General features: G+C 42.9%; 1 protein-coding gene across 4 annotated transcripts in view; it reads right to left on the minus strand.

Moving 5' to 3' along the window:
* GPC4 (glypican 4) overlaps positions 1 to 27,491 on the minus strand; it is a 120,005-nt gene that overhangs the window by 14,458 nt on the left and 78,056 nt on the right. For all 4 annotated transcript variants that reach the window (XM_070067376.2, XM_089324227.1, XM_089324229.1 and 1 more), the window contains 2 exons: positions 25,582 to 25,740; positions 9,769 to 10,160 (listed from right to left, as the gene is read on the minus strand). In XM_070067376.2, the coding sequence (XP_069923477.1) occupies positions 9,769 to 10,160; positions 25,582 to 25,740 (551 nt within the window). The remainder of the gene's footprint in view (positions 1 to 9,768; positions 10,161 to 25,581; positions 25,741 to 27,491) is intronic.

Consider the following 27,491-nt stretch of genomic DNA (forward strand, 5'->3'; position numbering starts at 1 on the left):
CAGGCCATAGCAGAGAGCTGGATGGGAAGTGGAACAGCCGGGGCTAGAACAGTGCCCATATGGGATGCCGGCACTTCAGGCCAGGGTGCTAACCCGATGCACCACAGCGCCAGCCCCCAGACCTCTTTTAAAGATTTAATCAGCATGTGCCCAGGTGGTGCTGTTCCTTAGTGGGCTAAGCCTCCACCTGTGGTGCCAGCATCCCATATGGGTGCTGGTTTGAATTGAGGCTGCTCCTGTTCCGATCCAGCTCTCTGCTTATTGCCTGGGAAAGCAGTGGAAGATGGCCCAAGTGCTTGGGTCCCCCTGCACTTGGGTCCCCCATGTGAGCGACCTGGAAGAAGCTCCTGGCTTCGAATCGGCCCAGCTCCAGTCGTTGCGGCCATTTGGGGAGTGGAAGACCTCTCCCTTTCTCTTTCTCTCTCTCCCTCTCTCTCTCTACTTCTCTGTTTCTGTAACTCTGCCTCTCAAATAAATAAAAAGATTTTAAAAGTTAAAAAGGATTTAATCATTATTTCTCAATATCACATGAAGACAGAATCAAAAAAGGAAGACCTATATATACTTCCCTACTTCCCTTACCTCTTTGAACACAAACGTTGGTTTAATGGTGTGAGAGAGAGAAATGCACAGTTCTTTTTTTTGACAGAGTGGACAGTGAGAGACAGAGAGAGAGACAGAGAGAGAAAAGGTCTTCCTTTTCCGTTGGTTCACCCTCCAATGGCCGCCATGGCCAGCGTGCTGCGGCCGGCGCATCGCACTGATCCGAAGGCAGGAGCCAGGTGCTTCTCCTGGCCTCCCATGGGGTGCAGGGCCCAAGCACTTGGGGCCATCCTCCACTGCCTTCCCGGGCCACAGCAGAGAGCTGGCCTGGAAGAGGGGCAACCGGGACAGAATCCAGTGCCCCGACTGGGACTAGAACCCAGTGTGTCGGCGCCGCAGGTGGAGGATTAGCCTATTGAGCCGTGGCACCGGCCACAGTTAGTTCTTATAGTTTCATAGTAACAAGGGCCTTGGTGTCAACAAGAGCAGGGCCGGTGCTGTGGTGTGGCAGGTAAAGCCTGAAGTGCCGGCATCCCATATGGGCGCCGGTTCAAGTCCCAGCTGCTCAAGTCCCTCCAGCTCTCTGTTATGGCCTGGGAAAGCAGTAGAAGATGGCCCAAATCCTTGGGCCCCTGCACCTGTGTGGGAGACCCTGAAGAAGCTCCTGGCTCCTGGCTTCGATTTGGCACCACTCCAGCCATTGTAGCCATCTGAGGAGTGAACCAGTGGATGGAAGAAGTCTCTCTCTCTGCCTCTGCCTCTCTGTAACTCTGACAAATAAATAAAGCTTTTAAAAAAATTAAAGAGAAAAATATTCTGTTCCATAACCTGAGTTACTACTGATGGCTTTTATTGGATCTTATCGATTTATAACATACATTTACAGTGTACTCAATATATGCCCAACACAGCTCTAAGTACTTCACACTTATTAACTTTTTAGGCTTAGATGAGGAAACAGAAGCCCAAACAGATGAAGGGATTTGCACAAATAACTGGCAAAAATTTGAACCCAGGTAGTTTGGTTTTAGAGCATGTGTGCTTGATTTCTTCGATGTGTATTTAAGTGAATTTTTTTTTTTTAGTTTTTATTTATTTGACAGGTAGAGTTATAGACAGTGAGAGAGAGAGACAGAGAGAAAGGTCCTCCCTCCATTGGTTCACTCCCCAAATGGCTGCTACAGCCAGAACTATGCCCACCCGAAGCCAGGAGCCAGGTGCTTCCTCCTGGTCTCCCATGAGGGTGCAGGGCCCAAGCACTTGGGCCATCCTCCACTGACCTCCCAGGCCACAGCAGAGAGATGGACTGGAAGAGGAGCAACCGAGACTAGAACCCGGCGCCCATATGGGATGCTGGCACCGCAAGGCGGAGGATTAACCAACTGAGCCACGGCGCGGCCCCTAAGTGACTTCTTTTGAATAACATGTTATGGGTACATTGAGGCCAGCACATGGGTTTGGTCCTTCTCCACATCTCCCAGACCTAGAAGAGTATCCCTACACACAGTGAACACTGAGCTGTGGAACTAGATGTCTTCTAAGGACAATCTGTAGTTTTCAAAGCTTACTGACCTGGGGCCAGTGCTATGGCATAGTGGGTAAAGCCTCTGCCTGCAGTGCTGGCATCCCATATGGGCACTGGTTCAAGTCCTGGCTGTTCCACTTCTGATCCAGCTCTCTGCTATGGCCTGGGAAAGCAGTAGAAGATGGCCCAAGTCCTTGGCCCCTGCACCCACGTGGGAGACCTGGAAGAAGCTCCTGGCTCCTGGCTTCAGATCAGCTCATCTCCGGCCATTGCAGCCAATTGGGGAGTGAACCAGCGAATGGAAGACTTCTCTCTCTCTGCCTCTCCTTCTCTCTGTGTGTAACTCTGACTTTCAAATAAATAAATAAATGTTAAAAAAAATCTTACTGAGCAAATTAGTTAGTTTTTGCTGGAGGGTATTTAGGATTTAAGTGTTCTTCATGAAGCAGCATCATAATAGACACTTGAGTGAGATGACATGTTGTTTAACAAAACAACAGCCACTGAGTCGGTACCATGTGCAATATGCTACAGGAGTGGTAAGAAAAATATACAGTAGATCCTCATTGTAGGTTTCCATTACCTGTGGTCAACCAACATTCAAAAATGTCAAATGGAAAATCCCAGTGCACTGCCCTGAGGAGTGTGATGAAATCTTCTACTGTTTTGCTCCATCTAGCCAAGGACAGTGAATCATCCCTTTGTCCAGTATATCCATACTATATGTACTACCATCCCATCAGCTACTCGGTAGCCACCTTGGTTACTAGAGTGAGACTGACTGTGACTGTCATGCTACTGCAGTGCAGGCGTCCCCGTAACCTTCATTTTAATTAATGATGGCACCAAAGTGCAAGAGCAGTGCTACTGCTGATTATACAGTATTACAGTATTGTTAACCGTTGCTATTTTATTACTTGTTATTGTTCACCTCTTACTATGCCTAATTTCCAAATTAAGTTTTACTTCAAAGTACTTTAAAAAGCTCATGCAAAATGGAATTTAAATGTTAAGTGAAAACTTTTTCTGAACTATAGTTTCTTCATAATATGCATCTTGCATGAACTTTTAGGACGCACTCTATGCATCATGTAAAAGTCACTAGGTGGGGGAAGAGTCCTCATATCCTCTTAAACTTATTAAGACTTATTTAACTTATTAAGGCTTTTTAAAATAGACTTGTCCCTGCTTTCCTTAGGATGTACATTTCACAGGACATCTGCATGCTGTATCTCACACAGAAAGCCTTCGCAGAGACATCTCCACCTCTGCAAAGACTCTTTGTATAGAGATTGGGACTTTCTACTCAATAACCTGCATTTTCCAATCACCACATTAAAAAGTACTGCAAGCAGCCTGAAAAAAAAAATGCTAGAGAACTCTTCACGCAGCCTGGACTTCATTTCAGTAATTTAGAATGAGCCTTAAGCCACATTGCACAGTGATGGCAGCCACCATGCTTTCAGTTGATTCCAGCTTCTAACATATATTTGTTGCAGCAATCTTTTTTTTTTTTTATGAAGCCAATAGTACCAAACAGAAAAGGCCTAGATCTTATCTGTTCCTTGGTAACATATGCACTCAATAAAAGTAACAGAAAATATTTCCCAAAATTACAGTAAGGGAAAGAGATAGGGAACCCACACTTGCCAGGGTATGTGATAAGTTTATGCAACAATTTCCTAACTAGTTTTGAATTGAACACTAGCACACAAAGGATGGAGGATGAGAAGGTTCCTAACTTTTCTTCTACTAAAGAGAGTATAAAAAGCATGGCAAGATACAAGAAGCAAGGTAGCATACATTCAGAAATACCTGTAGACATGCTGTAGAATGAAATTGAAATTACATAAATACTTGAAAGTATGCCTTGTGTTTTAAATTATTAGGCTCAGTTATGATCTGTAAGCTAAAGCACCACTGGATGAGAGTACTTCGTAAAGTTCATAGAGAAAATGAATTAAAAGTTAAGTTTACTTAGGTGAATGTTTCTGAATTCATGTAGTTTTTTGATAATACATGTTTCCTATGAACTTCATGAAGACTCCTCATATCAACCCCCTTGAATGTGGCTCTATTTTTCTTTGGAATATGTCATCTCAAATCATTCAAATTTTGACACTTCCCACACACCTATCGCCCCCATCCCCTCCATAGGTTGAATCCCACCTTCCCCTTTGTGAACCGAGTCTTGAAGGTTGTGAGTGGAGAATAACATTAACATTTACACTTTGCTTCTTCAAAGTTTTTTGTATTGACTACTTGGAAACATTACACGTACAAATCATTTGGAGAACTAGCATAATAATTTTTTAGTAGCCTTGCAAGTGTCACAGCATTACACACAGACAAAAATGAAGGGGAAGCGATAGAAGCTGTTTTCAAGGCAGGACAGTCATTTAGACATCGCAATGTTAAGGCAATGATTTCTAATTATAGCCTGTGTAGTTTGGGGTGGGGGTGTAGACATAGTCCCATTATGTCAGTGTTAATTGAAACCATGAGAATGCAACTCTCTTTGGCATAGGAGCTATTAATTTTCATGGTGCATGTAACCACTTGTGCATTTCTGAAAGACCACAACAGATTTGCCCTTCCAGGCAAAAGTGCTGCTACAAGCAGGTAAATAAGAAATGTATCATGAAGCATGACAAATAAAGATGGAATAAGTAATACAAAGATGTGCAGCACCAGGGTATTCTTGCACCATCTGTTACTAATTAAGAGGACTTTTATGAAGTTTGAATTGTAAAGCTCAACAGAGTAAGTTCAAATCACTGGCTGTTTGGGCTCAGTGAAACTGAAGCAAGGCACATCTATTTCAAGTAAGAAGTGCCTTTCTCTTGAAGTCAGTTATGCTTGCTGGTGCTAATAGCTTTTCAAAGGCTTAGCGATAATCAGACCACTGCTCAACTTCTAACTGCATCTCCTCTGTTGCAAAAGCAAACTGGAAAGGCCGGGCAGCCACTCAGAAAGAGAAAGTGGGAACATCTCTGAGTGAATCATGCAATCAGCCCTGAGACAGTGGTGCTCTTCACATTGGACTTTAAAGGCCTCTCTGTAGACGGAGTGAGTGAGCTGGCTCTCTTCAATTAGGAGACACGTTCCCTACTCTGAAAGGGCTTTCTGCAAGCCCAAGGCAATAAATTTTATGGAGTACCAAAGGAAGGTATGTTCATTGCTTGGGGTTTTCTACGTCCACCTGCAAACGCTTGAGCAGATATTAACAGGGGTGGGAACCCATAGGTATGAAAGCAACATTGCCTGTGTACCCAAACTGGTAGAGACTCTTATACAGTAACCAGATTGATTTGTCAACATGCTCAATTTGAAATACGTTTTTGATAGCCAGATCACTTATTGTCTTCTCCAAACCACTGTCATTTAAATTCTGTTGACATTAATTTTTTGGAGTATGAATACCAGTTAACCAGAATTTTCTCAAGTGTGTAAGAAATGCCTTGCATGCTTATATATAGAAATATTCATTAGATGATAGAATTTCATATAATTCTTGTTTTAATCAGCTTTAGAAACTGATTAGATGTTTATGATAATGGAATTTAGATGATAAAAATCAACTTGGCTGAAGGGTTTTATTTTAAGTCCTTATATTTGGAACATCAGCAATGAACCACATTTAAAAAAGAAAGTTTTCAATTAGGAAGGAGAGAGGGAAGGAGAAAGGGAATATCATTATGTTCTTAGACTTCTATCTAAAGATCACATTGACCAGCTGCCTGCTAAGGCGCCTGGGAAAGCAGCACAAGATGGCTCAAATCCTTGGGTCCCTACACTCATGTGGGAAACCTGAAGAAGCTCTTGGTTCCTGGTTTCTGGCTTTGGCCTAGCCCAGCCCTGGCCATTGTGGCCATTTGTGGAGTGAACCAGCGTATGGCAGATCTCTCTCCCTCTCTCTTTGTGACTCTGCCCTTCAAGTAAAATAAATCTTAAAAAAAAATAAAATTAAATTAAATCCATTAAAAATTAATTAAAATAAAAAGTGAAATGAAAAAAGCGTTCAATCATAAACACAGCACTTAAAGTAGCCATGAAACATTATTTTCAACTAAACAATTGGCAAATAATGTTTACTTTACATAAATTGGGTCACATAGCTTATATTCATTGTATTACTATAAAACTGCAAGTATTTGTTAGGCACATACAAGAATACAAGGAATATAGAAGATCAATTATTTTTTAATTATTTATGTATTTGAGAGAGAGAGAGAGAGGAGAGAGTGAGGGAAAGAGAGAGAAAGTATCTTCCACCCACTGGACCACTCCCCAAATGCCCACAACTTCTGGGCTGAGCCAGGCTGAAGTCAGGAACCAGGAACTCCATCCATGTCTCCCACCTGGGTGACAGGGATCCAAGTTCTTGAGCCATCACCTACTGCTTCCCAGGCACATTAGCAGGGAGCTGGATCAAAAGCAGAGCTGGGACTCAAACCCAGGCACTCCCATATGGGATGCTGGCATCTTGACCATTGCTCAAAACGCCCATCCCAGAATAGACATCAATTCTTACACAAACAAAGAGAAAACCCTGAGGGGTATATTTGGAAAGCAACTTTCTCAAAGAACTTAACCAGTAATACATTTTTGCTCTTCAGAAAAATTCATACCCAAAGCAACATCAGAAAGTGGTGGCGATTATTTCACAGTGGGATATATGCTCTTCATGGCATAAATGGGGGTGTCTGATTCTTAGATATCAAAGTTAGGTTTATCGATTTCCCACAGTTAGTTCTGAGAACAATGTGGAGAATGCAACACAGGGAAGCATCCTGGGAGGTAAGGTGATGTAAACAAAGGCAAGCCTTCTTGCCTTCAATGGTCTAACCTCTAATCAATTGTCTGAATCACTTCCTTATTTTAGTCACCCTCTCTGATCCTAACTTGGAAGGTTCCAGGAATCTCACGTGTCTAAAGTGGCTCCAACTTCATAAACAGACGCTAACTCCACGGTAGGCCTGTATCACCTGTTGGGTAATTATTTCAAAGAATTATCATTGGAACTCAGAAGAAGAGAGGGATGGTTAAAGAAATCACCTTTCAAACACGTGCCTTCTCTCTCTCTCTTTGGCACAAGTATACACACATGTGCACATGCACACACAGTCATTCAAACCACACAGTGGCACTTTCCTGTATTTTCAATTTAGGATGAATGCAAGGAATTGCGCAAGGATGACAAATATATTAGGTGACCTACAATGTGAATGCATTCGATCTGGATTAGTTGTGCAGTACTTTAGGGACTCCAACGTAAGCACCTCCAAAATTAATAATGGTTGCTAGGATTGGCAGAAGTTCAAGGACCAGATTATTTGTCTGATTGTAGCAAACATTTCCCTACTTAACGCTCACCTACCTTGATATACTCCAACATTTTTTATTTACAATGAAATTATCAGGAGGCAAAGGAATAAATAAAACCGTATCAGAAAGAATTGGTTTTTTGACACTTTATAGCCTGGAGACAGACAGAATACACAACTCTGTAGTAACAAATGCAACCGATCAACTAATCCTTAGTATCATCCAATTCTAATATGGAAAGCCTATACGCGTCTCTTTTTCAAAACATACTTGTGTAGAATCTTTATCTTCACCCCTGTAAATAACAATTTCTTCTCCAACTAGCCATACAGTCTGCCCAGAATTGTTCTGATTCCTTATCAACGATTAGTGATGCCTGTTGCCTGGGCATAATGGTAATAAGCACTGCGTAGTTTAGATGTTTACTTACTAGGTTTTACCTACAGCTAGGTTGACCATGACAGCCATCAGGTGGCAACTTGAGTGTGGCCATGCAATTTGAGTTGCCCATTCCTCTAGTCCTCAAAGTCTCCACGTGGCCTAAGCAGAAGCTGCTATCCTTTGTGTACCTAGGCTAGTATTTTAGCAATGACCTATGATTTGCTTTGTCCTTTGAGTGTATGAAGTTAATAGCACTAAGATGGGTCTTGCAAAGGTAACTTCACTCCAGCATTTTTGTTTCTTCCCTGGTTTGGGGACATGGAAGGGTAGAGGTGGGCAGGTATTCAGGAAGTCCTGAAATACAATTAGGGTGTGGGGAAGGAGCGGTACAACCTAAGTCCTCTTGAAATCTTGCTCCACCCACCCCCACCCCATTTGCATAAAATCAAGGGCAACAAAGCCTTTCTGGCAGAAGCAGTTGGTAAAGGCACAGATGCGCACTAGAAGGTGCCCCCCTCCCTCTCTCCCTCCTCAAGGAGGCTCCAGAGGTGCCTCCAGAGGTGGCTCCAAGGAACACAGTGGGAAAAATACTGCTCTCTTCCATTTCACTTCATTTACAAATGAAATATCAGAGTTCGCTCATCACCTCCTGCTCTTACATTACAACTTAGTTTTCTATAAACAAAGTCACTATCAAGAGCAGTGTGGGCCACATTCATGATCACAGAAAGCACTGACTAATAAAAGAGCTGCAAGTCCACCAAGATCATGCATGCATGTCAAAGTCTTTTCTAGACTAGAACTGGTAGGCTCACGCACAGTCACCACCAAACAACCAAAAGAAGAGCCTGTATGTGTACAAGGAGCATTCCAAGAGTTCACAAAAACTTCAAACTGAAAGATAATGCAAACAGCAGGTGGACCAGCAGTTGGGATGTCACTTGTGGATGCCAGTGCAGGTTAAGCCACAGTCTGCAGTGCCTGCATCCCATATGGGTGCCGGTTAGAGTCCTGGCTATTCCATTCCCAATCCAGCTTTCTGTTAATGCACCTGGGAAAGCAGTGGAGAATGGCCCAAGTGCTTGGGCCCCTGCACCCATGGCAGACCCAGAAGTTGTTCCTGGTTGCTGATTTCAGATTGGCCCAGCACTGGGTGCTCCAGCCATTTGGGGAGTAAACCAGTAGATGGAAGATCTGTCTATTTCTCTCTCTCTTCTTCTCTTGCACTGTAACTCTACTTTCAAGTAAATAAATAAATCTTAAAAAAAATAGATGTCACTTGTGATGCCCACTTCCCATATATACAGGAATGTCTGGGTGGCAGACTTAGCTCCACTCTCAATTCCAGCTTCTTGTTGATTACAGATCTTGAGAGGCATAAATAATGGCTCAAATAGTTGGGACCCTGCAATCTACATGGGAGACCTGCACTGCATTTCCAGCTTCTGGCTTGGGCCTTTGGAGGGTGAGCCAGTGGATAGAAGTTTGCTCAACCTCTCTCCCTCTCTTCCCCTCTCTCCCCCTCTCTCCCTCCCTCCCTCCCTCCCTCTCCCCTCCCTCTCCCTCTCCCTCTCTGCCTTTCAAATAAATAAGTGAATGAATGAATAAAAGATAATGCACATTTCCATGAATTTTTTGAAGTCCCTCATATAATTCACTAAAGGGTAAGTGTACTCAGAGTGAAAATGAGTGTGAAGGAATTAAATCCATTTTTAAATCAAGATTCCAGAGTGATCATACATCTGACTTGTACGAATGGCTACCACTGGAAAGCCTAAGAATGATATATAAAGATGTTCATCCTAGAATTGTTTAGTAATTCTGAAATGTACATGTACGAGGGTAAGGACAAAATCTGAGCAAGAAGACACAAGAAAAAAAGAAGAGAGTACAACTGAGCCCATGGAATTCCGGTGGTACCTTCTCTTCCTTTCCCGAACGTTCTCTTGAAAGGAAACAGAACAGAAACGGAGAACGTAAATAGCGCTTACCACAGAGACTTTGCTCACTACATCTCTTGCAACCGCTAAGCCTTGAGCAAAAGTACGGGCTGCTACGAAGGCACGAGTGACCTGCAGCTTCAGCTTCCGCGGGACGTCTCCGAAGGGCTTCAGCTGCTCTGTGTACTTGCTCACGCACTCCAGATACTCGTCGGTAAAGTGGTACTGGGAGTTCACCAGGCGGAACATGCGCTCCAGGAGACGAACCCAGAAGTCGTTTAGCATTTCTTCCAGGTTCACGTTCCCCACCACGTAGTAGCGCTTCAACTCCACAAAGAGATCTTTAAATAGCTCAGAGTTTTGCATGTATAAGCGGCCATATGTCTTCACAAACATATCATTCAGGGATTTCTCAGCATTTTCAAGCAGCTCTTTGAAGAATTCTAAAAAAAACAACAAAAATAAACAAAACAAAACAAAAAGAAAAGAAACATGAAGGAAAAGGCTTTTTTGTAATAATACAGTTAAAAAAAACTCCAAAAAATTCAATTGGAAAACATGCCTGTATAAAGGGTTATTTACTTTTCTGGAATCTGCCATCTCAGATCATTTCTCAACGAAAGGAAAGCCATGTCACGGCGTCACCTACATATATGTCTGTCTAAAAGAGGGGACAAATACAATTCTAAACAAATAGCTTCTCAGGAGTTGGTACAACACGAAAGTCATTCTGCTTCTCATATTCCTATATGATCTCAAGGTGAACAAAGAATCGGACAAAAATAGGTACAAGAAGTCTCAATCTTGAGGTTTTCCAGAACGTTTTACTGCAAGGATCTAAACCAAAGTTAATCATGCTCCTTAATTGTAACCTAAGACCAAGACAGATGTTTTCAAAAGTTTTTACTTGAGCATGATTTGTTTTCCTTTTCTTCTCCTTATTTATCTACACGGCATGCCTGGAAAATGCTCGAGGCAAAGAAACATAATGAAACACCCCTAGAAGTAAGCGCGTGAGTGTTCTGAAGTAAGTTCTCAGACCTTAGTACAAATGGGGCCACCAAGTTGACCCCAGGTTCCTAATGGATTTATACAGTGAGCGCCAGGATCCTGTGCGTGTGTGTCTGTGTCTGTGTCTGTGGGTAGGTGGGGAGAGTCGGGGATGTGAATGCATAAAGAACTCAATCATAGCTTCTATACATATGACAGCATGGAAAACTCATTGAAAAGTACAAATGAGAAGACCAGGCTATTTCAGATCTGTGTTTTGGCTCCCACGTAGCCACTACCTAAGTGTGAAAGATTTTTATCTCTTCAGTAGAATTGGTAAGGCAAATTAGCTTGCTCCTGAAGCTTTTCTCAGGGAGTCCATGAAAAGAGAAGCCCCCAGTGTATCTGTAACATTAGTCATTCTTCAAGAAGCTCTTGCCTGGTACAAAAACAAACACCTCATGATATCAAGTTTATAGGCAGGAAATATAATAAATACCAAAGCAAAATTAAAGGACCACATCAAATAAGAAACTGCCTTTAAGTGAACAGGGAGCAGAAAGAAAATATGACGCCAGCTTCAAAGCCAGAACATTGGCGAGCTTATCAAAACGCAAGAGCTACAAAACCATTCTCTTCTCACACTGGGTGGGCAAATCAGAGACTGAAAACTAATTGCAAATAGTTTTTCAAAAATCTGGTCTGAGTAGACAGACGCATCGGGAGGGAGACAGATGTGTTGGACATTCGCTACATGCCAAGAGATTCTCTATGAATCTCTGCTTCTCATGTTCCTAACTCATCACTCTGCTTCTCTGGGCTGGGGCAGAAGAATCTGGTTCTCTGTGGATCCAGCTTGTCAAACCTTAAGTGAAATGTTTTTCGTAGCCTTTCTCCTTGTCCTTTTATCTAATTTTTGTCTATGCGGGTACTTAGAGAAGCTCACAGAAAATGGAAGTAAAAGGTAAGTTTACTTTGGTGCAAAGAAATTTTGAATGCCATACCTATAACGGATTTTCAAACAGTTCTTGGGAATGGGTATTAAAAAAAAAAAAACTATGCATGGATCTCGTTTTTGCACCAAAATAAACGTATGGTTTAATTCCATTTTTCCACGAACTTTGTGGCATGCCTTGTACTACTGCTTGCCTTTGATTTCCTGGGCTTTTTTCAGAGAAAGGAGAATGGATTCCCTCTGCAGAGCAAACATAGGCAGGTCACTCATGCCCATCACAAGAGCAAAGCCTGGCATTTTTACCGAAGCTGTGTCCCTGAGACAGAGAGGGCTGAATGTGCATAAAGAGCAGGAGAACCCAATAAGAAGGACTGGATGCGAAATCAGCTACTTTGGCAGACCTTTTATTCTGCCCCAAATCCCTGCTAAGTGGTTCTCAAAGCAGAGGCCAAGGACCAGCACACCCCAGCATCACCTGGGCACTTGCTCGAAGTGCAAGTTCTTGGCTTCAGCTCAGACCTAGCAGACTCCAAAACTCCAGGGTGGAGGGATGGGGAGTCCAGCCATCTGTGATTCTGCGGTCCCCTGAAGTTGGAGAACAATTCTGGCTGCTGAAACTATGCCCATCTCACCTCTCACTAGCAACTGCCAGCAGCTCAGGGGCTGTGTTGGGTGTGTAGCTTTCAGGAAAAGTGATAATGTTTTAATTAGGGGAAGATGTCTTTCCAATGAATTGCATTTTTAGAAAAACTGTTACATTCTTAGGAGTGATTTTTAATGATCTCTTGGGGTCAAATTTTCTTGTGTGGAATTCTCTCTGCTAAGTGTTAAGGTAGATGATGAGATGCATGCAGCTCTTTTTCAGAACTCAAAGTGGGGGAGTCCCCCTTAAATGTCCTCTGGGCCATGTCCCACAGCATGCTTATCAATTGCTAGCATCCTCCCCTCCTGGTTCTTCTACACTGGGTACATAAATGTGCCCAAAGGTTTTTTGTGCTATTACACGCCCAATGTGTTACCCAGATAGTTGTCACAACCACAGGTTGTTTCCTACAACGGGTAATAATATTGCTCATAAAATTGGCACACATACGAAACTGAATGTTGAGACTTACTTCCACTTGGGCTTTCATATTCATTTAGTAAGTGATTTTCAGTACTCACTTGTCTTTTTAATGAACGACATCTTCAGTTCTGTTGGTTTTAGGAGGGGTTATATTCAGAGTGGCATGTCAAGCTGAGCTTTAATTTAAAATTTCTGGAAATGAAAAGTTCATCCTTTAGGCTTCTAAATGCTGTCGGTCAAACAAACATTAAAAGGTTGAACATTCTCCAGAAAGAATAAAATATTCTTAGAGTTCCTATTTTGGATCAGCAGCTCTTATGATATGGGTGCGTGAGTACAAGAGAAATGATCTAATGAAGAAGAGACTGACTTGAAAGTGACATGCAACACTACCATGCATCTTTTTTTTAAAGATTTATTTATTTATTTGAAAGTCAGAGTTACACAGAGAGAGGAGAGGCAGAGAGAGAGAGGTCTTCTGTGTCCGATGGTTCACTCCTCAGATGGCTGCATTGGCCAGAGCTGAACCGATCTGAAGCCAGGAGCTTCTTCTGGGTCTCCCACACAGGTGCAGGGGCCCAAGGACTTGGGCCATCTTCTACTGCTTTCCCAGGCCATAGCAGAGAGCTGGATCAGAAGAAGAGCAGCTGGGACTAGAACCGGCACCCATATGGGATGCTGGCGCTTCAGGCCAGGGCTGTTAACCCACTGCGCTACAGCGCCAGCCCCACCACCATGGATCTTACTTTGGTTCCCTGACTTCCATTCTGTCTAGGAAACTCATGTGTGTGTGTGTGTACACGTTAGTTTGTGCTTTAAGTAATCAGCTTGCTGCTATATACATATGAAATCCTAACTCATTTCATCTCTCAGAAAATGTATTTCCTTTCCTTCATGTTTTGAAAGAGTCTTTAATGTGGCCACATAAGTGGCAAATATAAAGACCATTTGAGTGTGCCACATGGTTAATAAATGCTTGGGAAATTCTACAAAGGTGATATAACAAGTTGAAACCTCACAATTTAATCTCTCCAAATGGCTATGCAATTTGGCAAGTATGTACTGAGTGGCCATTATGGGCTCAAATCAAAGTACACAGTTTCCATGCCTCTTAACCTTCTTCCTGGCCAATCAGACCATAATGAAAATTTCTAGAAAGACAAATTTCCTTCATCCAGTTCACCTTTATTTTGTCACCACTCTCCACACGTGGTTTTATGAGTATACTAGAGGTTTTTACAAAATCTATAAAGCTCTTTAATCTTTCATTTTATATAGCAAGTTCTGAAATATTCATCTATTTCACCTTTGGGAGCCAACAGAAAAAAAAACTCAAGAGATCTAGAAGACTTAAATTCATTTTTCATTAGACTTATTCTTCCTGGCCCTGTTAAATGGCATTATTCTACCTATGCTTTTTGCCCCAATGGGAACTAGCAAGGATGGCAGGAATGATTTAAATTCTAAAATCCATACCAATTAGGTACCTTATCAACCAAAGCATAATAATTTGCTATTAGGAAAAATGGAAGAAAAAAACCTTTTGCATCTGTTCCTCTTGTTAAACTACCAGCTCTCATATGTTCTTGCATAATTCTTCCACCTCCTTGCTCCCCCCCTTTTTTCCCATGACATTTCCTTCTACAATGAGGAATGGAACACAAATTAGACATTCAAGTCCCAGTCCACAGCCATCAATAGCAACTTCATTAATTGCTACAATGCTCATCTCCATTTCTGCCCATTATTCTCAGAACTCAGGATCAGGGTCAGATCTTAACTGCTAAAGGAGAGCTGTCTAGGCCAAGACACCTAGCAATCATCCCTTATAATCATTATGCCTGAAACCAATTATAATACACTTGGTAGCTAAGAGAGAACCAGCCAAGAGCAGTGTAAACCAGAATTCCACAACGATCAGAAGCCAACTTAATTGGAAGTTAGATCTCCCTTGCAGCAACTGCTTGTATTCATAAAAAATGCTGTTCAAGGGAGTCTGGTTTAAGTGAAGCTATTGGTGTTTTAAAGAAGTTCAGAGAGGAGGTGGTTTGTAAGCATTTTGAATATGGTATCTCTGATCAGGGTTTACTTCTCCTTCACCTTTCAGTTTGGAGACTTAAATATATATATTCTGAGGATCAAGAACCGGTGACTCCTTGAGCTTGTGGACCGGCACTTAACACAAGATGGAAGTAAACACTGTACCACACTAGGAATCTAAAACAGCTGTGAAAAAGTGAGAAAAGCATGGGTCCTCTAGAGAGCTAGATGACCTCAGTTGGGTAAAAGGCCTAGCCTCTCTGAGCCTCTGTTGTTCCACCTATAAAATGTGGCCATTACCACCCAGCTCCTAGCCGGTACAAAGTAGACACTCAATTAATCGCCATTCTGGACTACACAAGATGATATTATTGTTGCCCTGATAGGCTTTCTTCACCAGTACAGTTGCTTTGACAATCTTTTCAGACTGGTTTTTCTCTCTCCTGGTGGAGTCAAACATCATCCATGTAGGGGAACATAAATGAAACCACAGCTGCTGGAGGTCTGCTAAGAACATGCAAGGCCTTATAAAACCGGGAGCTGTTTATCCAAAGGAAAACGCTTAATGGCTCTACCTTCCAAGGTTGCGAAATGTCCCCGACTTCTAGGAGGGTGGCAGCGGCTACTGAGGGAAAACCAGAGAATGGAGAAACCTTAACACTGGGAAAAGAGCTTACATTGTATTAAAAGACTATCATAAGTACCAAGCACAGATGAAAATTAAGAATTCATCAACAGGCCCTTCCCCACTGCTCCCTCCACATATTTCATTTGCATACGACCTTCTGTGCCAGAAGTCGGCTCATTACAAGGACTAAGCTGGGGGATTGTGAGTACTTGCCAGCTGTAAAATGTAATTATTCTGAATGTAAAGAAAAGCAAGTTAACATGGCAAAAACCAGCGTGAAACGGCAAAACTTTTCCATATAAAAGTTTTCCATGTAAATATCCTGTCTTTAAAAAATTGAAGAAGAACATCATGAACTTCTGGAACTTCTATCCCAGCCACTTGTCTTGCGTCAAATAAACATTCAAAATTCTTGAAACAGGTCAAAGGACCTCCAGTCCTGCTATTAAATGCCATTAGTTACTCCTTTATAAACAATTGACTGGCTATTGATTAATGAGCTAGAATGCATTCTAGAATTAACCCATGACCTTAAGAGATTGGAAGCCCTTTCTATTCAATCCATTTGCTTGCTGCTATAAATTACCACCTTGTGTTTACGTTATTAGGAAGCTGCCTTTTACATATAAGGATTAATTTCCTCTTTATTATAAATGCTGTATTTCACAGCTCTGGTGTGGCACGCAAACATTAAGTTACCGCATCAACAAAATTCCCGAGGAAGGAAGCCTCTTTGGAAATGCTACAAATCATACTGTGCAAACCGTTAGGAACACTGGAGGAGTTACACCCATCCATCCACTCTTTCACCAAGATGAATATTTCATGAAGGACAGCAAATACAAGCAGCTATAAATGTAAGGGAAAAGAGGAGAATCAAGCAAGCATTTTACTGGCAAACTGAAACTTTGGTTTACAACTATGTCCTCCCCTGTCCTGCTTGCAGGCACTTTCCTCTATCATGACACAACTTCACCCCTCCAGAGTGCCTGCTAGGGCACAGTATGCCAAAAGGTCATAAACTCAACTCACGTTTGTCAGTGGAGAGCAAATTGATAGGGCTACTCGTAAGCAGACAGGCCAAAGGCCAGCAGCAACCCTTATTAGGGGTGTTAGTGTATCAAAGAGTGCCATGGGATCCTGCCAAACCAGGATCAGCCATTTCTTTCCCAAGATTAATTTTATAAGTGGATGCATTTGCAGGCTAAGGATCCTAGGGAGTAAATACACTGTTCATCTCTCAAGGCTACTGGCTTTAGCTGAGGTGGCCAGGGACGCCAGCTTAGTACTGCTATGGTCCCTCTGGCTGGGCCTCATTCCATTTCTACTAAGGGCATGCTCAGCACTAGTTAGCCAACTGACTTGGGCACACCTCCCATTTCTTTGCATTCATCAGTGTGCAGAACACAGCAAGGGCATGTGTAAGTAAGCTAGGAAGCTGGAGCAGCCATCTCGAGGGTTGCACATACTAACCTCTATGGGGACCAGTCAGAGAGGTACCATATGGCTGTAAATGCAACCTCAAAATAGTCTCCCAAGAGCCTTTAAAAAAAAATAACTATGCATGAAGTCCAAACATTTTTGCAACTAAATAAACTTATCTTTTAATTCCATTTCAATAAACGTTTTTTGAAGGATCTTCCTAGCTGTTCATGATCTAATGTCAAGAGAAAAATCAGGACACAAAATAACACGATCAGTCTGTTTCCAATTTGCATGTATGCATATAAGTTATCTGTGCACTCCAAGAAAAAGAGGAGGTACATACAATGGTGATGATTGGGTGATGAGAATCAAGGATGTTTGAAAAAAATTTCTGTTTTGTTCCCCCCAATTTGTAGTGACTCAAAAAAATAATATTTCTTCATGCTTTCAAGATAACTTTATTTCCCTTTATTCCTTCCATTCAGTTTAACTGCTAGTTGCCTCAATGTACTTTTCAACTTGTCCCAAATTATTTATAGTGAGCACTGGGATATTTAATAACAAAAGTGGAAAAAACCACCAAGATGTTCCTGCACTGTTCATCAACAAAACTGGCTCAGCAGTTAAAGTCACTTGGAATATCCACATCCTGTATCTGGGGCTGGTTCAAGTAGCAGCTACTCCACTTCTGATCCAGCTTCCTGCTAATGTGCACCCTGGGAGGCAGCAGGTGATAGCTCAAATACTTGGGGCACTACCGCCCACGTGGGCAACTTACACTGAGTTCTAGGGTCCTGGCTTCATCCTGGCACTGTCTTGGCTATTGTGGGCATAAGGGGAGTGAGCCAGAAAATGGAGGATTTCTGTCACTCTGTCTTTCAAACAAAATGAAAATAAATACATTTTTAAAAAGATAAACACTCTTTTTTATAAAGTATTCCTCATTTTAGCAATTTGAAAAATACAAAGTGATGAAGAAAGCATAAACTACTCAAAATCCCACTACAAAAAGAAAGCAACAATGGATTACTATTGAAATTCTTTTCTTTTTCTTATGAAAATATGTATTATCACATTGTTGACATCATACTATATTTACACCCTGTTCACATGTAACATTATATGGTTAGCATTTCCTATGTGATTAAAATTTGTTCAGAAACATTTAATTTTTACAAATTGTCTCAATTTCTTCAACAGGCAGAGGCAGACAGATAAAGCTCTGATCTGCTGGTTCACTCCCCATATTGCTGCAATGGCCAGGGCCAGGGCCAAGAGCCCAGAACTCAATCCAGGTGTCCCATGGGGTGGCAGGGACACAACTACTTGAATCATTACTTGCTTCCCCCAGGGTGCACATTAGCAGGAAGCTAAAACCAGAAGCAGAGCTGGGCCTCAAATCCAGGCACCCTGATACGGAGTGTGAGCATCTCAACCAGCATCTTAACTGCTAGGCCAAACACTCACCCCAGAAACATCATCTTAAAACAAACTATTTATTTCAAAAGCAGAGTTACAGACAGAATGAGAGCGAGAGAGCGAGAGAGTGAGAGAGGTCATCCACCTGCTGGTTACTCCCCAAATGGCCACAACAGCGGGGATTAGGTCAGGGCAAAGCCAGCAGCCAGGAACTCTATGCTGGTCTCCCACACGTATGGCAGAGGCCCAAGCAGTTGGGCCATCTTCTTCTGTTTCCCTAAGTACACTTACAGGGAGCTGGATTGGAAGCAGAGCAGCCAGGATGCGAATCTATGGTCATATGGGATGGCAGTATTGTTGCACCACAATGCCAGCCCCAGAAACGTCATATTAATTACTGTCTACCATGACACAATATGGACAGACCATAATGTAGTCACTGTGGGGCATTTCAGCTTATTTCTAATTTTTCATTACTATAAAATTCCTGTGATGATCATCCTATTAATATTCAACATGAATTTTTATGTAGATCTTTTTTCCCCCTTGGGATACATGCTAGAAATGGGATTACTGAGTCAAAGAGTAAGAGCTTATTCAAAACTTCTGACACATCGCTCAAGTGACTTCCAGAAACTGTGTTCCCATGGAACACTCTTGCTGTTTGAGTCGTAGTTATGACAAGAGTTCCCATGGCTCTGTCACTGTTGTCCAGGGAGGGGGTTAGGGAGACGGGCATGGACAATGAATAAGAAAGGGCTGAAAACTGACCAGCTCAGCAAATCTGCCAATCAGCTGGAGTTGATGATGGACCCAACGGGCCCTTTTCTTTGTCTGGACAGACAGACGCATAGAAGGAACAAACACCACCATTGCGAACCTGCAGGCCCAAAATGCACGGAACCAACAGAGTAGATACAAAGCAGTTCAGCTGAAACTCTTCTTTACTTGGCAGCAAACAGATAAGCCACTTCTGGCTGATGTCATGCCTTCAGCAAAAGTCAAAGCAGAGGCCCCAAAGCCTAAGTGACCTGGGCCGGGTGGAAGCTGCACAAGCGCTTCCAACCCTGGGAGACAGCCGGTATTGACCACAATCGGTCACACTTCACATAACAACTCAAAAGGCAGAAAACTTGTCATCAGAGAAATGTGTGTGTTTCGTCTGAGCTCTTGATTTGATCGCAGTGAGCTTGCAGTGACTCAGTCTCATCAGGTTGCACGGAGAGATTAGAGAAGAAGTAGCAAAACCATCTGGCCTCTTAGTATCGTTCACATACAAGGAAGGGGAAATAGAATTGGAAAGGAAAGAGTAGCAAATGCTTTCCAACTAAACAAAGACTATTAGCATGATCTGATGGGGACATTTGCAGGAAGGCCAGGTCTCAAGTCATTTTCTGTATTTTTGTGGCTACCCAGCCTGTGAAAGGTTGCCCTCTGCACTGTTACAAAGGCTTATAAAGCACAATTTTTTTAAAATGTTGTAATGAATAAAATTTGAGATAGGTGCCGGTACTGAGCACAGCCGTTAAGATGCTGCTTGGGATATTAGCATCCCATATTTGAGTGCCTGGGTTCGAGTCCTGCCTCAGTTTCTGACCCAGCCTCCTGTTTAATGTGCACCCTGGGAGACACCAAGTGCTTGGGTCCCTGCCACCCACATGGGACACCCGGATTGACTTCCCAGCTCCTGGCTGCAAACTGGCACAGCCACAGCTATTGTGAGCATTGGAGGAGTGAGCCAGTAGACAGAGGATCAGTCTCTCTGCCCTTCAAATAAGTGAAAAATAAATCAAATCAAAGAAATATATTCATATAGTCAAAAACAGTTAAGGTCAGATATGGGAATCCAGTGAAGGGCCATGAAGCTGAGCTGGACATGCTTGTCTTCTAATGCCTTCAACTTGGCCTCCAATCTCCTTTCCCTACTGCCTCGAGGAAGGAATGGGCACTATGAACGAGTCCATTTTCAGTCTGTGCTAAAGCACTCACTCAGCTAAGAATGAAGAGCACTTCATGCCCTGCCTCAGAGAAACGACAGCAAACAAGGCGGGGGCGGGGGAGGGGGGACTGAGGGCTCCAGGGAGGGGAGCCGCTCTAGTTTACTGGCCCATGCTCATAGATGGGATGCACAATTATTTCTTTTATGTGCATTTTAAGCTAATTCAGAAAATTTCTACTATTATTCCGGTTAACAAGCTGCGGGCTCCTGGGAGGATTTTCAAAGACCTGGTGAAAGTAGCGGAGAGTTGAGAAATGATAGGAGGAAAATAGAGCGTACCATACAGACGGCTAATTAACATCTTCTAAGACCATTCACTCAAGCAGCTGGTCTCGTCACATGTTTAAAAGAGTCAGAGTTTTCAGAATTGAAAAGGTTTTCAGAGAGCATCTAACACAACCCCCTCATTTTCTGGATGGGATAACTGAGACCCAGCTCATTGCCCCAGGTCCCAGTGGGTTCACTGCAGAACCGGGCCGACAACTCAGTGGGTTTTACCTTCCCTCCAAAGTTGTTAAATCTGCTCCTAAAACGAGAAGGAGTTTTCCCAACAGACTAGCCTCATACAACCTCTCTATGTCCTTAAGGTTTCTTTTAACATGCAAATAATGATTCAAGGGGTTTTAGAACAATACTATTTCTTCATAGCTACAACATCGTGTTTACTACATTTAACATGGCAGCTCTGATCATCCGAATGTACCGGGGCTTTTTATTCTGCTATGCTTCCTTTAAAAACAAGTAGTATCTCATAAAATGCCAGGCATTTGGGGGTGGGTCTCTATGCTGTGGTCCCCAAACACAAATTATGCCTCAGTTCTACTATTCCTATTTCCTTTGCCAAGCAATTCTTCACAATCCCCTCTAAACTATCTGATTAGCATATTCATGAGACAACTGATTCTGCTATGTTAATTAACAATTCTACTACCCAAAAAATTCCCAGAACTCGCCAAGAGGGGGAGCAGCTAGCTCTGTCACTACCACACTCAAGCTCTCTATCTCCAGCATGGGAACAGCCTAAGTTAAACAGTGGATAAAAAAGATTACAGTACAGAAGTGAGTTCCTAAACTCAGCGTCACACATTTTTCAAACATGGGAAATCCGTGGATTCTTTTGAAGGGGATGCTGCCAAAGGAAGTGGTCTCTTGTACTCCACCCAGATCTACACACACTTACGCACCTACCACACACACACAGTTTAGAAGGTAAAAACTGGACTACAGACTGCCATCTCTTGAATGTACACACCAATAAAATCACAGTGTGAAACAAACAAAAAATTCTTAGAAATAAAGAAATGGAGAGGAGATTCACCCCTCAAGCCCAACGACTCCGAAAATGCCTAAGCTGGCACTAGAACCCTGCCTGGCACTCAATCGAGGAAGAATGGTGGGAAACTGAGCCAATGCGATGACTTCTGTAACAGATCTTCTTAACTGTGCACAAGCCCTTAAGCCCTATTTTTATTTAAAGGGTTACACAAAAGTAAAGGTCACAGATAAGTTTTGACGATCCAAGAAAGTACCTGGGCTCAGGGTTACCACTTTGGATTTGCCCAGTAAATGGCAAAAGATAATCTGCTGAAGTTGCCCGAACCACTGTGTTTTCCTGTGTCCTTCTGCTGTTTCCTTACTATATGTCTCCAGCTTTTCTTGTGCTAACCCGTCTTGGTTTCCCAGCTGCCATCTTGTTCTGTCCAATGTCCTCTCCTTCACATCAAAGAGGCAGAGTTTAGGGTCTCACTTTTCCAATAGCCCAGACAATTTTTTGGTGAAAGCACCCACCCTTGGATACTGAGAGTCAAGATCCTTTTATAACACTTTACTCAACATCCCAGAATCCTTAGGTCCTGAGAATGGTTGGTAGGTTCTGGTCGCCAGCCTTAAAAATCAATCAGTGGGGCATAGCAGGTGAAATTGCCGCCTGTAGTGCTGGCATCCCATATGAGGGCTGGTTTGAGTCCCGGCTGCTCCACCTCTGATCCAGCTCTCTGCTACAGCCTGGAAAAGCAGTAGAAGATGGCCCAAGTCCTTGGGCCCCTGCACCCACATGGGAGACCCAGAAGAGTCTCCTGGCTCCCGGCTTCGGATCAGCCCAGCTCCGGCCCTTGTGGCCAATCGGGGAGTGAACCAGTGGATGGAAGACCTCTCTCTCTCTCTCTCTGCCTCTCCTTCTCTCTCTGTGTAACTCTGACTTTCAAGTAAATAAGTCTTAATAAAAATCAATCAGTGTTTGGTACAGCATGGAAGACACCACTTAGGACCCTGCAATCACCTAACTGAGTGCCCCGATCTCAATTCTAGCTCTCTTCTAATGTACACCCCAGGAAGCAGGTGATGGCCCAAGTAGTTGGGTTCGTGCCATCCACATGGGAGAACCAAGTTGAGTTCATGGCTCCTGATGCTGATGTCTTCCTGGTCTTGCCATGGCTGTTGTGGGCATTTCGTGAATGAACCAGATGAGAGATCTGTTTATCTCTATGCCTTTCAAAATAAATAAATACAAATTTAATCATGGACAAGCACACTGAGGCTTAAACTGCCACTTAGATGCTGTCGCATCCTAGACAGAGTGCCAGTTCTGGCTACTGCTCTTCCAATCCACCTTCCTGCTAATGTGCTTGGGAAGCAGCAGATGGTGCCTGAAGTACTGAGTTCCTGCCACCTACGTGGGAGACCTGGATGGAGTTCCTGGCTACTAGTTTCAGCCTGGCTCAGTTCTGGCTGTTGTGGCCTTTTGGGGGAGTAAACAACTGGATGAAAGATCTGTCTCCCTCTCTTTCTGTCCCTGTAACTTTCAAATAAATAAATCTTTTATGAAATACCTAAAAATCAATCAAGCAATGCAGTACACATTAGAGGATTATGGTTTGCTAGATACCAGTCAACTGAGGTTTTACTTTTTTTTATTTTTATTTGAGAGGTAGAGTTACAGACAGTGAGAGGGACAGACAGAAAGGTCCTCCCTCTGTTGGTTCACTCCCCAAATGGCCACAATGACTGGAGCTGCGCTGATCCAAAGCCAGGAGTGTCTTCCAGGTCTCCCATGCAGGAGCAGGGGCCCAAGGCCTTAGGCCATCCTCTACTGCCTTCCCAGGCCATAGCAGAGAGCTGGATTGGAAGAGGAGCAGCTGGGACTCGAATCGGTGCCCACATGAGATGCCAGCACTGCAGGCAGAGGATTAACCTACTGTGCCATGGCACCGGCCCCAAGGTTTTACTATTATAATATTATTTCATCATTTCAGAAAACCTAACTTGGAGAAAATGTACAAGGTATCTGATCTCTGGACAAAACTACTACCCTTACAAAAAAATGTAATCTATGCTCATTAACTTTATTGCCTATGTCATATTTCAATGTGAAACCAGAAAAAATAAACTGGAGTTTCATAATCACTTTTCCTGAAAAGAGTTGAAAATAATAAAGGCATAGCATTATCATACTGTTTGAATGGGAATCCTAGTAAGGAAATACAGGACAAACAGGTTTTCTGTCCCTTTCTTTTTTAAAAAGAACAAACATATGTTAATACTTACTGATAAAGTTTTCTATATGTCTTAAAAATTTTAAAAAACACACATTGGAATCATAGGAGTTGTACTATAAAACCAAGAGGAGTGAGAATGGAAAGAGTAGCTTAACCAATAGGCCCAGAGGCAGTGATTGTGGGCTGGATTCTAGGAAAAGACACTTCCACCCAGAAGTGGGGTGAGTTGGAAAATGTGGCCTTGGAGCTAGGGAAAAGCTTTATCTCCACCACATCGCACTGCCAACAGGAAAGTCACTTCTAAAGAACAGATTTTTCCCCCCTTCCGCTACATTCCAATACAAAGCCCTCAAGTGGTAATTTTTAAATATCAGCATCTCTAAGTTCCCTCCTCAAAGTAAAAGAAAATGCTTAGGTTATTATCTTGAATGAGAAATGCTGCAGTCAAGAAAATTATCATTTTTCTCAAGTAACAATAATTTAGCGATCAAGAGGCAGAGGTGCTCAAATGATGTATCGTATCAATAACACTCATTTCCACATGGTGTTCATATATCGCTAAATCCTATAAAAAGTTACAGCATATGTGTAGGCGCTAATGGGCAATGAAGAGGACATAGAGGATAGAGAAATTATTCTAACCACTCCCCCCTCCGCGAAAGGAGATACAATTAAGACTAAACACAATTTTTCACACAAAGTGTATGGAAAAAATAGGCAAGATCGGTGTTATACCACATCAACAGTATTTTAGCACAAGTGCAATGTAGATTAAATCTGCTTTTGTGGTCTAGCCTGGAAATCTAACTAACACTTATTAAATTGGTGTGTCAAATAACAAATCTCAAAGCCAACATTTGAAATACAACCTGTTCTATAGTTGGGGACTGCCTTATCAGCTATATCAAATCTAATTTAGGCTAACTTCTCACCATGGTAACGAGCCCTTTGCAGAAATACTCAAAGACATTTCACATCTACAAAATTTGCCTTGTACTTCTTCACCACACATAATGTCAAGAAAAGCATGCTTCAAAGGTACTATGTAATTAGAATGGCCTTTAAAACCGGCACAAAGAAAATCATTCTTATTAAAATTAAACCTGTTTCACAACAATCTTCAAACTGAGTGAATAGCACCCAGAGAAGAGAATCCTGAGCTATAACTAGACCCCACATTCAATTTTTCAAAGTCTGTTATCTGTAACATTGCCTCAGGTGGGATTGAAGGGCCTTTTATTGAGCTCATTTGGGCTATTTCTTCACTTTTAAAAGAAAGTGAGCATGTGAGAAGCAGAATGGGTTCTGTTCTGGCTGTGTGCGCGAAGACTGCACAGGGCCTGGCTGAAATGAGGCTGCGGCCGGAGCTCAGCTTCACGCAGGCCAAGGCCGTGCAGCTGCTGCGTGCACACTCCAGGGCAGCGCTCTCCTCTTCTCTGCGATCCGCAAGGCTTCTAGGAATCGTAGCTGTCTTCGAAGAACCACTAGGAAATTTCATTTGAGCTCCAGCATCTGCAGGATCTCTATGGTTATTTTGCCGAAGACCATTTTCGGATGCCTGCTTTTTCTTAGAAAGTCATTTTTTTAAGTGAAGTTGCATCAACAACACTATTCTGTGTTCACCCAAGAAAATAAATCAAAGTATTTAAATTAAACCGCTCTATGTTTTGGTTTCTTGTGGCTGTGTTTCCATAATGTCTACCATACAGATCACAGTGACTCTGGAAGGAGTCTTGCAATAAAGCCGGAGGGCTAACTTGGCCCTGGTAGCCTATAAAAAGAACATTTGGGAGACAGCAAACGCACAAACTGAACTGCCAGCCCTGAACCGTCCCTGGAAGAACATACCATCAAACTTCTTGTAACGGGAAGCAAAGACGGCCTGCAAGTGATTGCACTGTTCGTTCACCACATTTTTGAAATCATCTTTACTTTGCAGGCTGTACTTCTCCTCCATCTCTTGAGAGCAGCACGTGTAACCCTGGGGACAGATCTTCAGATGATCACCTGGAAGATGAAAAGTAGGACAGTCAACCTCTATCAGCATTCATCATGTCCGAGAGGGAAGGGTTTGATTTAGGTACGATGCACACCCTGCTGCATCTCAGACTGTGAGAGCCCTCGGCCAAGGTCTCTCTTAAAAAGTTTCAGGAAGCCTAAATACATGTATTTTCTTCTTGGAAAAAAAAATGCAATGAGGGCCCCTCTCCAAAAGCCGAAAGAAATTGCTCATCACAGGGCTGGGTGAACCACAGGAAAACTGGTATGGTCAATGAAAGGAGCAGCATTCCGTACCAACCAGTCTTTCTTACAAATTCCATGAGATTCTTTCATGTACTATATACACCATGCAAATGAGACAGATTTTCTGGATCTAGGAGTTTATACACCCAGAGAGCCTATACTGGACAAAGGATGTTTTATAAAAAATAAGCCTGTATGGAGTTTTTTAAAGATTTATTTATTATTTATTTTGAAAGGCAGAATTTCAGAGAAGCAGAGGCAGAGAGAGAGAGAAAGAGAGAGAAAGAGAGAGAGAGAGAGAGAGAGAGAGAGGTCTTTCATCCGCTGGCTCACTCCCCAAATGGCTGCAATAGGCAGAGCTGGGCCAAGCTGAAGCCAGGAACTAGTAGCCTCTTCCAGGTCTGCCACGTGGGTGCAGGGGCCCAAGGACTTGGGTCATCTTCTACTGCTGTCCCAGGCCATAGCAGAGAGCTGGATCGGAAGTGGAGCAGCCGGGACTAGAACTAGCGCCCAAATGGGATGCCAGGGCTGCAGACGGCAGCTTTTAACTGCTAAGCCACAGTGCCAGCCACACCTGTATGGATTTTAAAACTGTTTTGCACCAAAATAAGCTTATCTTTTAATTCCATTTTCCACAAGACTTTTTAAAATGCCCTTATACATAACATCCCCAAACTAGGCAAATATAAGGAAAACTGCTAGGGGAAGCAAAGAGATTTTTTTTTTAAAGATTCATTTATTTATTTGTAAGGCAGAGTTACAGGGAGAGAAGGAGAGAGGGAGAGAGGGAGAGAGGGAGAGAGGGAGAGAGGGAGAGAGGGAGAGAGGGAGAGAGGGAGAGAAAGAATTACTACCTGCTGGTTTACTCCCCAAATGGCCGCAAAGGCTGGAGCTGGGCCAGGGCGAAGCCAGGAGCTTTTTCTGGGTCTCCCACATGGGTGGCAGTGCCCAAGTACACAGGCCATCTGCCTCTGCCTTCTCAGGCACATTAGCAGAGAACTGGATCAGAAGTGGAGCAGCCAGGACTCAAACTGGCAGCCATATGGGATGCCAATGCTGCAAACCACAATATCAGCCCCAGCAAAAAGATTTGTGCATTTCTTTTTTATGTATTTTATTTGAAAGTTGGAGCAAGAGGGAGACAGAGATACCTTCCATCCATTAGTTTACTCCCCAAATGTATATAAAAGCCAGCACTGGGGCAGGCTGACGCCAGGAGTACTGGAATAGTTGCACTATCAGCATCCTAGGGTATGCAGGTGGTATCCCAAGTGGAGCCAGGACTCAAACCCAGGCACTCTAATATGTGATGTGGGCATCCCATGTCATTGTGTCCAATGCTCAGCCTAGATTTGTACATTTCAAATGTCTGGCCCAGATTTGTCCGCAAAGAGCAAACTATGGAGAGTTTGTGCTAGATAATCTGAATCTACGATAAATCACAGAGAGGGTAATGATAATCCTCAGTTTTGACACTTAGTGCTCAGTGCCTTTTGTGTAGATGTCAGAGACTA

This window comes from Oryctolagus cuniculus, chromosome X (genome assembly GCF_051225735.1).
Source record: "Oryctolagus cuniculus isolate XC-2025 breed Fujian yellow rabbit chromosome X, ASM5122573v1, whole genome shotgun sequence".
In the NCBI taxonomy this organism is placed as follows: Eukaryota; Metazoa; Chordata; class Mammalia; order Lagomorpha; family Leporidae; genus Oryctolagus; species Oryctolagus cuniculus.